Raw genomic sequence first — 10,682 nt, 5'->3', positions numbered from 1 at the left:
GAATTCAATGGTTTCTGGTGGGGAATAGACGCATTCGATCAAAATTATAGACAGGGAAGTCTACATATTCACGGAGACACATGCGCAATAACTGTTACCAGTTACCTGCTCTGGAATGTATGTATCGAAAATTATATTCCCTGTTGTTCACAAAACCTCATTTTTAAGTCAGGATGGCCAATCATGGTGTCACAAACGCATCCAGCACGACTAGTGTGACGTGAAATAAGGCTTTCGTGAAATTCTGACCGTTACTGATATCGGTTCACAATACGTTTCATGTTGCAGTTATAGGCGATTGTTTTGCGTACTGGTGTGGTTGTGTGTCTTGTGTATTCAAACCAGCAAATAGCTGCTCTGTGATGACAAAAGTGCTGGGTAGTGGGAACTGCCACACTCCAAACCCCCTGATTGGGGGGGGGCGAGCTCAAAGGGGCATTAAATTATTTCGTGATTTAACATCAATTTAAGTATTTTTTTTTAAATTTATGCCACTTTTTCAAAAATTTCATATTGACGAATTTCTGAATATTGGGTACCCTTCCCCGACGAAAAGACTTGGAATTTATAGAAATGGGCACTTCGGCGTCGGCCATTACTGCGCCACGATGCATCGAGGCATATAAAGTTATAGGCCATGTAACATACAACTCCGAGAAGTGTGCTAGAACGATCAGGAGCGAGAAGACCTTGGTCGAGAAGGAATGCCCTGTGGTGACCCAAAATTTCGATATATATACAATATACATATATGTTTAATTGGCTAAATGACTGGCGCCGAATGTTCATGTCCTGGTAATCTGAGCCCCACAGGGGTCCAACAATAACGGGGCTGACAAAGTGCAGTTACGGTGCTGGTGGGGAATGAAGGCTCGGAATAAATCTGAAGTGGGGAATGAATACAAAAAGGTTGGGAACCACTGCTCTAGAAACATGTTTCTATGACAATTCACCCTTTAATCAGCTCGGACGGATAACCTGCCCCGTATCGCGTGGCCGCAAAACAGGGTTGTAATGACTCGACTCGAGTCACGATTTTCTGATGACTCGAGTCACTTTTGCAAAATTCGGAAATGATTCGACTCGAGTCAATCTGTGTATTGACTCCACTTGGACTCGAGTCATTGCGCATGACTCGAATAAAGTCATATGACTCGATACTCAGACGGCCAAGACCGACATTTCATGGTAATTTCGAAGAATACTAAGGTTACCACTAGTGTTGGGACTTCGGGATCAAATTTGAAATCCCGGGATCGGGATTTCCCGGGATTTGCGCTTCTCAATCCCGGGATTAGCAAAGTAGTAAAATACACATACAAGCTACACACACAACATTTATTCCTTGTAGTATTGACGCAAAAACATGCTCCCGTGAATACGAATGAAACCCAGCGACCGAAGGCCACCCGGATAATGAACGTTTAAATTCATGTACCGCATGTTTCGAGTAGAACAGTGGTTTTTAACCTAGGGGTAATTTGCCAATATTTGGGGGGTAATTCAAATTGACGTTTTTTATATACTTATAACGGTGCACTGAAGTATTTTCAAACGTAAATATGAATGTAGGCTATCATATATTTTTGAGAGCTTGTATATATTTCGTTTCACTTACCACACCATCCCTGCTGTGATATCATAGTAACCATGAGTGATTATGAATAACAGGGCCCGATGTAGTTTAGTATAGTGCTAGGTAAGTCCAAGTTATTTTGCAGTAATGCAGATCATATATTGTTGCGCATGCGGGCAAATTAAAAGGCAAAAAGGGGCGTCTAAGTTTAACTTTAAACCTATAATGTAGTAACAATATCGTGTAATTATAGTTGTTAGTATTTCAAGTGTAGTGGTCTAGTGTAATCTGTAAAATTAATTCTGAAATCATCAAAATGTCTTTTCGGTTCGCCTTCAAAAGGAATAACCAATCTTTGCCATGATGGCATTGAAATTCTGATTGAATTTTCCTCCAACTTATTGCTGTGAAGTAGGATTTATGCAATAGTAGCTATCAGAGCGATATAAGTTTGTGATTGGCGATTACATGAGATGCTGTCTATTACCCTACCCTTCGATTCGACCAGTGGATAACACCAAAACAGCAGCCTTCCCATTGACATCTTTTTAATAGGCATTTTCGTGTACATTATGACGTCATATTTGTGCTGTTTTATCATTAGTTGATTGCAAGCTGTAATTTATTATTTTTTGAAAAGGGGTAATTGCATCCCGTCATTTTCTTCGTGGGGGTAATGATATGAAAAAGGTTATAAGGACCGCTGGTGTAGAAGTTGATTCGTCAAACGTGAATGAAAAACTTCCAATGTTGCGTTTCATTGCCATAAGCTGATCTTCTTCCACACACTTACGGATGTATTTGCTGTGCTCGATCACCAAGTCACGAACCCGTTTGCGACATCTTGACAAGTCATAGCCATAAGCCTTGAAGGCCCGACGAATTCACTAACTTTGGGTAATTGAATAAATGTTAACCCGTCCACAGCAGTTGACTGGTTATAAGAAGTTCATCGAGGCGAGGCTTATGCGATTTATTTTATAGGAATCGATCTTCCTCATTTTCATTTTTGGCTGATCTTTCTTTGACGTGTCCGATTGAATCGTGCATGATTTAATTACTACCATTTGTACGGACCTTAAATGCGTTATCAGTCCCTTTATGCTAGGCACTGAAGCTTTCAAAACGTCTAGACACAAGTTGTATTTGGCTTTTTATGTAGATTTATAAAACAAACAGTTTCGCCAAACATGTGATTTTCTCTTTGCATTGACACCTTCGAAATTCGCTATTATTCGACCTGTATTTCACTATTTCACCTCCACAGCACCGTCCTTGTGACTTTCCGATACTCAGTTACACTGCTATACGATTCGTTGACTACGACGGAAGTGATTGTGTAGTTCATTGTTATGCCATAGTTGGCTCAAATAATTGTGAATTGTTTTAGTTAGACCAGTGGTTCCCAACGTGGGCGATTTGGCGGTCCAGGGGGGGCGATAGGGGGCGAAAATAGCGAAGGGGGCGATAGGGGGGCGATGACGCGTTAAAACGGCTGTATTGGAGTCAAGACGGAGAAATGACCTTTTTTTAGTCAACCCACGGAAATTTAGTGGCAAAAGTGTAAAATTCGACAACGAGCCCAGAAGTTGACCCTTTTTTTTTGGTCGACCCGCCGATGATTACAGACTGTATACCGATTTTTCGGTTCACAAAATCTGGGGGGCGGTGATCGGCGTTGAGCTTGAAAAGGGGGCGATGAGTCGAAAAAGGTTGGGAACCACTGAGTTAGACGATCGGCAGAGCTTGTGACATTGCTTTATTACCAAAATAAGAGATATGGCGCTACGTAAGCCTTGGAAAATGCTGTTTACAAATCCCGGGACGGGATTTCCCGGGGTCCCAACGCTAGTTACCACACTATTGGGATTTGGTCTATTGGTACTGGTACTTGAAAATGCTTAAGGAAAATTAGTATAATACATATGCGAACCATTCGATATCACCAAACAGAGTTATAAAAAGTGGGTTAACAAGACTTCAACTGGAAACTGAGCAGTCAACACAATGACTTGGACTCGAGTCATAATACCATGACTCGGACTCGACCCTCTGATCGCTGACTTGGACTCGGTGGTGAATTGAAAATGACTCGACTTGCCTCGAGTCAAAACTATAAAAGTGAGGTTAACTTGTGACTCAGACCCTTGTGACTTTGTTACAACCCTGCCGCAGAACACAAATCGAAAGCAAAGTCATAATTTTGAACGCAAGTTTTTTACAAAAGAGCAGCGTAGTAAGGAAGCACGGAAATCGCTTTGGGCAAGAAAATACGCGCAGAAAAAAATTTCAACAGCACCAGCAGACATCAAAACACGAGCGTGCTCGAAAACACGTCGACAGAGAATATCGCAACAAAGCGTGACTACAGCATCAACGTAATGACGATATTTTCGCAAGATCGCGTGTAACATCCTCCTGCAAGTGATGGATTGCACTGAACGTCACCAAGTTTTTGTGTGGCCACAGAACACAAATCGAAAGGAAAGCCATACCTTTGAATACCACTTTTTTACAAAAGAGCAGCGCAGTGAGAAAGCACGGATATCGCTTTGGGCAAGAAAATGCGCACAGAAAAAATTTTAACAGCAGACATCAAAACATGAGCGTGCTCGAAAACACGTCGACAACAAGTAGCACAACAAAGTGCGACCACCAACGGAACAGCATCAACGTAATGACAATATTTCCGCAAGATCGCGTGCAACGTCACCCTCCTGCAAGCGATGGATCGCACCGAACGCCACCAAGTCTTTTGCGTCTCTCTCGAGCTCCCCCGCTTTACGGTACGCCAGCGATATCACAGATTCCGGTAATTCGGCAAGCCGAGCCGCGTGAAACCCGTAACTTTTCGGGCACGGGCCGTCAGCCAATTTGTACAGAAACGTCAAGCTGTCCTTGGACGGGTCCTCGTTGACGTCATCATTCTCCACCATGCAAGCCATGTGACCTTGAAACGCGTGTTCGCTATCCTTCAAGTCATCGACGACAGAGTGGTAATGAGTGGAGAAGATGGTCCGGCATTTCGTGTTTGAAGATATTTCTCTCACGACAGCCGACGCGATAGCAGATCCATCATAAGTGGCCGTTCCACGACCCAGCTCATCCAAAAGCACCAACGAATGCACCGTAGCATGCCGCAAAATCGACGAGGTCTCGCTCATCTCAACGTGAAACGTGCTTTCGCCAGACAAAATACGATCAGACGCACCCAGTCTCGTAAAGACTCTATCGACAGGCGATAAAACACAACTTGCAGCCGGAACACGGCAACCAACGTGTGCCAGAACGACCATCAAACCCACTTGCCGCATAAGTGTCGATTTTCCGCCCATGTTCGGACCAGTCAGCACTAAGCAAGAGTTTCCATTTTCACCATCCCCACCGCCAAGCACTGTATCATTCGGAATGAAGTCACCGTCGAAAAAGGTGCGTGACATACTGGGGTGCTTTCCGGAACGAATTTCAAGAAACGGCGCCATGTCCGGTCCAGTCCATTTAAACACAGGCCTGCACATTTCAGATTCATTATTTCTGCAATACTGCACGAAGCTGATCATTACGTCCAACACCGACATCGCGTCTATCGCCAGTCGCCAAGCGCTGTAGTTCTGATCAAATTCCCGGAAAATGATCGACAGGGTATCTGCTTGAGCGCTGTCTCTATGCGCCTCGGCTTTCTCCATGCTCTTCAGAAATTCAGCCGTGTCCGGGGTTCGGAAGCTTTTGAAACCCTTCCTTTGAGCGGCAATGACATATTGCGATGACTTGACACGATTGGCAGCATCAACAGGCATCTCAAGGAGATATCTCTTATTTCCAGTACCTTTATAAACAATATTAGGACACTGCATGATTTCCTTCTGCTTTCTGAGATACAGTTCCAAGTCTTTCTGAATTTTGCGGATATTGTCGATGGCCTTGTCGTATTCAGGATTGGCTCCTTTGTTGGGAGTAATTTTTCCCGACTCGAGAGCTTTTTTGTGATCGAAGGCGGTTTTCCATTGATCCAATACTGGCTTCAAATCAGGAAATTGTCCCGAGTTTCTTGCAAAGCAAACAGAGTTTCTCAGTAATTTAGACTTGAATTTTGCGAACGCATCCTGATATTTTTCAAGCACCCCGTGAAAGGTCTCGTAATGTTTCAGTATGGAGAGAAAATCTTCGATATTTTTCTTGCTGTATTTCTCTTCCTCATAGAAAACGGCACGATTTTCCGGGTGATCGACATTTCGGCAGCCCTTGGACAGGGCGTGAATCTTCATCAGCATTCGTTCAAGGTCCGGGATCGCCTTCAGAATTTCACCGCACTCTTCCACAAAGTCAAACGCGTTTTTGAGATCGTCGATCGCATCGAGTCTGTCATTGGATAGGTCAGGATTGCAAGGAGGCGAACATAGCCATTGTTTCATCAGTCGCTTGCCAAAAGCAGTGTGACAGCTGTCTAATCGGTCTAACAAGGTGTCTTCGGATCCACCAAGCGAGTTTTCTAGAATTTCCAAGTTGTGCAAGGTGACACTATCCAGCACCATATTTCCATTAGACCTGACAAAATCAGTAACCAAGTTCGGCTGGCCAGACCCGTGCGACACTTGTGGACGGTATTCTACAAATTGTCCGAGCGATAACACTTCGCGGTCGAAAAGACACTTTTGCAGATAAAATATACAGGCCCCAAGCGCACTAAACGCAAGCTCATATTCCTGCGCGGCGCACAAACTAACGGCGTCTGCGTCTTTCATCATTCGTTTCAAGACATCAGGCCACTTCTCATCACCGTTCTTTGTAAAATATCCCTCCTTCCTGATGCACGCAATGGTTTTTGGCGCGTGCCAAAATTGTGTACCCGGATTCAACGCCTCCTGAAGAGTCGACGAAAGACCAGATTTCAAGATCTTTTTGAACGCACACGACAACCGGCCTTTTTCGTACAAAACCTGACAAGGTGCATTACGGCAAATCATGGTACACAGGGAAGAGCAATGGCAGTCATCTTTGAATTGTCCCACGTGGAAAACACCGACTGATGTATCCACGAAGCACACCCCAAATTCGCGTTGCAAATTAGAACTGCCACCATCTCGATCGTCATTACCATCAAGCTGTCGCTCGATTACAGCAAGCAAGAAGTTATTGCCGGATTTCATATTATAGCATCTTGTTAAAGGTCCGAGACATTGCGTGCCTTTAGTGACGATTCTACATATCTCACGGCGTAGCGTCTTTTGTTGTCTGGGAAGTGCGTTTTTCTTTACGCGTATGGCGTTCTGTTCCGGCGTTTCCGTTTGTTCGACACGTGCCACTTTGTAGCCTTTGTTCACTAATGTTTCCGAATACCGGCTGAACGCGATTTCAGGAAATCCCGAGTGCGCAAAGTTTCCTTTCATGAACACGAGTCCCAATTCATTAACACCCACGACCGCATCAGTGTGATAAAGCTCGTAGAATTTTCCGACTTTGAAGCACAGTATCACGTCGAAATTTTCTGCTTTCAACGTCCACCACTGGAACATGGCGGGCGTTAACTTTTTGAAAAATTCGCTTGGAACTTTCAGCGTCGTAGGGTCATAATCAGGGTCGCTGGCTTTCTTACCTCGTTTATCGCGGATGTTTTCGGGAAAAAGGAATTCGAGAGTTTCGTGCAAGTATTTGGTTTGTTGGTGAGCCTCCGAGAAAGAATCAATGCTCTCATCGGCAGCTTTAAAAAGCGACAGTCTAGATTTAGTAATCGATGACAATGACTTGTTATTGGGAGTTACAGGACTAGGTTTTGGTGTGCTTAGTTTAGTGAAGGAGGAGTTGGGTGTCGCAGTAGATAAGCGTGATTTTACCGGCTTTACACGTTTTCGCTTACGAGAATCGATTTCAGGGCTATCATTGCCACTCGACTCGGTCTCGACAGTCGACGATTTATCCGACTCATAATCGTCGCTAGATGGTTCGTTCGTACCTGGAACAAATTCATCACAAGATTCGTCACTTGAGCTTGCAATACAACGGCGCTTTTTTGCCATTTTGCTGGAAGATCCTTTTTTCGCCATGCTAGTGCTTTTTTCATCCTCTTCTGATTCGCTATCCATGCTTGTAGCGATATCGTCTTGCAAGCGCATCAAAGTTTTTCTCTCCTTCATCTCCATTTTGAGAGCTTCATCAGCCTTTTTAACAGCGATAATAACATCAGTTTGAGTAGAGTGATACCTCCCTTCTAACTGCCAATCACGGGATTGCGAGCCGGCAAACTCATCGACAAAATCAACATCCACCCAACCATGACTGCGAGGTATCGAAAAAAAATCAACATGAACCAAATTCAAACCTTCTTCCAACTTCAGATGTTCACTGCTTACCGGGTCTTTACTCACAATTCCAGGCCACCAAGGATGCTTCCCAATTTTGGCCCACACAATGTCAAACTCTTCAAACGGAGAAGTGTCTGTTGAGAAATTTTTATCAGCATCTGTTACCAATTTTGCCTTCTTTGCTGGCGTTCTTTCTGCTTGAATCCCATTAATTGGTTGTAATGGCTTTTTTTCTGATGCCGGTGTTGTGACATGAGTCGAATTCTTCTTACCAGTTTTTGGCGAAAAGAAATGAAATAAAGTTTTGGGCATTTCCGCTAAATTTAGGAGCACCAGTCTGTTAAATCAAATTAAAGGATGCGATTTCAATTCAAGATTGGGGGCAATTGATGCAGCTTTCTGGTTAGAAAATTAGCATCGATTGGAGAAGTTTTAAGAAATGCTGCTACAAGACGCAAACAAAAAGGGACTGATAACCTGAACGGTTGAAATTCAGTATTGAAAAATATTAAGCAACACCTGTTGAGGGTGATGCTGTGCATTTTCAGTTCTTGGATATTTTGCCAGCAAAATCAGAATTCAACTACATCAATGCTCAAATATTTTTCCTGTAAATGGCCAGAGTGGAATCGGTGGCAACGGCACGCGCAACGTCACACGAGCATTAATATCTGATCACGCCGATTAATCAATTATGCTGACATCACAAAGCGATACCAGGGTCCAGATCCAGAATAAGGCGCTTGCGCTTTACAATGAACGCAAGCAAGTGTGGCATTAGCGAAACAGCGAATATACGGCGTGAACATCGTACGGCGTATACCAGGTCTATTTTAGCCCAGAGTGGAATCGGTGGCAACGGCATGCGCAACGTCACGCGAGCATTTATATCCGATCACGCCGATTAGTGAATTATGAGGACGTCACAAAGCGATACCAGAGTTCAGATCCAGAATAAGACGCTTGCGCTTCACAATGAACGCAAGCAAACATGGCATTTGCAAAACAGCGAATATTTGGCGTAACCCTAGTCCGGCGTATACCAGGTCTATTTTAGCCATTTTAGCACATTGTGTTGTTTAATAAGTAATTCAGTATCGAATCAGAACGAAAAATATTTCCGTCACGCGAATGAAATTTTCCAATCACGCGAGAAATCTGTCTGTCACGCACAACATGTTGTCGAAAACAACCACCGATTCCAGTCTAGGAGAAAGCGTAAATAAATTATGTAGCTTGCTTGTATATTTTACTACTTTACAAATCCCCCAAAATAACGGGATTTTGAATTTGATCCCGAAATCCCAAGCCTATGACCTGGTTGATTTGAGCTGTACAATAAATTAGCTACCTCATTAGATCTAACTAGGAAAGTACATGCATGAATTGACGAAGACGAACAACTTCGGTTGTCCCGGACATCGGACAACCTAAACACCTGAAAGAAGCAACCGAGCAAAATGACATTATGACGACTCCTGCACCTTGCTACCGGATTGAAATAAGTGGAACCGTCACGCGCAATCTTACGCTTAGTTACCTTTTGTCAAGCGCAATTAATTGCCTCTCCGTCCACTCCCTGCTGGGGCTGCTATCAGTAAGCCGTGTGTGGTTGATTGAGTGTTGACACTGTCAACTTGTCAGTCCGTTTCCCGCGTCTGCGGCAATGGTTGTAAACAATTCCGCGTGCTATTTTACGCATGACTGCATTCTGTATACCGTTACCATATTCGTTTGCAGCAGTGCCGATACTACTCCACTACAACCTTTATAATGACTATGGTTCTACTATTGTTTTTCTAGGTTCAAAACTCTACAAGATTGTGGGGAGTATAATCTGCCAGCAATGGCATTATATATATTTCTGCTGTCCCTTGCGGATGTCGCTCTGTTGCGGACTATAAGCTGTGCACAATGACATACATCATTGGCTGTGCATGGTGCATGTCAGAATAAAAATTGTAGTTGTGTTTTATTTCATGTAGTTCGACTGCTATTGTCATTAACACCAGACCCGCTGCACTGATTGAGAGGCGATGAGCAGTCCACGTAAACGTACAGCAGTTAATTCAGGTCATGGTAGTGGTTTTCGCGGTATTGGTATAGAACAGTGGTTCCCAACGTGGGCGATATCGCCCCCCAGGGGGCGATTTGTCGGCCCAGGGGGGCGAAAATAGCCAAGGGGGCGATAGGGGGGCGAAAGTGGACGAAGGGGGCGATAGGGGGGCGATTGCGCGTTGAAATGGCTATATTGGCGTTCATGACCATAACTGCCACACCCAAACCCTCAATTGGGATGGAGGGCCCACAGTTTTTTCGTGAATTAACATTAATTAAATTATAAAGTATTATTTTGGAAATCAAGGCAACTTTTTCCAAAAAATTTTGCGCTGCGCGCCATTTCGTGGCCACATATTTATTGCTTATTGGTCACCCTTCCTCCACGAAATAATACGCATGAGTTATAGAAATGGGCATCTCGGCGTCAGCCATTATCGCACCAAGGCATATAAAGTTTCAGGCCGTGTAACATGCGACTCCGAGAAGTGTGCCAGAATGAGAAAACCTTGGCGGAAAAGGACTGCCTTTATGCTGACCGACTTCGATATATATACTATATACACATATATATTTAATTGTCCATAGGCGCCTAAACGGCTGGCACCAAATGTTTCTGTCCTGGCAATCAACACCCCGCAAAAAATGCCATCTCGCAGAGAAAATTAATTGCCAGTGCAGAAATACCAATTTGAAATCGTGTGCGTCTTTTAGTTTAGTACGTATGGGCGATTTGAATATCTTTTGAC

The 10,682-nt window shown here is 43.9% G+C and overlaps 1 protein-coding gene across 1 annotated transcript; it reads right to left on the bottom strand.

The window, feature by feature from the left end:
- Nucleotides 1–3,774: 3,774 nt before the first annotated feature.
- LOC145455146 (DNA mismatch repair protein Msh6-like) lies at nt 3,775–9,531 on the bottom strand. The gene is made up of 2 exons (XM_080333105.1): nt 9,416–9,531; nt 3,775–8,212 (listed from the first exon to the last, which is right to left on the bottom strand). The coding sequence occupies exon 2, from the start codon at nt 8,185–8,187 to the stop codon at nt 4,246–4,248; it is 3,942 nt and encodes a 1,313-aa protein (XP_080189231.1). The 5' UTR covers nt 8,188–8,212; nt 9,416–9,531; the 3' UTR covers nt 3,775–4,245.
- Nucleotides 9,532–10,682: the final 1,151 nt, after the last annotated feature.

Source organism: Botryllus schlosseri, chromosome 14 (genome assembly GCF_051294905.1).
Source record: "Botryllus schlosseri isolate E-star chromosome 14, Bs_hap1, whole genome shotgun sequence".
Lineage (NCBI taxonomy): Eukaryota > Metazoa > Chordata > Ascidiacea > Stolidobranchia > Styelidae > Botryllus > Botryllus schlosseri.
Note: the sequence above shows the minus strand (reverse complement) of the source record. Positions and strands in the feature narration are given on the sequence as shown.

What these genes read in the sequence shown, in the direction of transcription:
- LOC145455146 (XM_080333105.1), bottom strand. Translation starts at nt 8,187, where the DNA reads ATGCCCAAAACTTTATTTCATTTCTTTTCGCCAAAAACTGGTAAGAAG.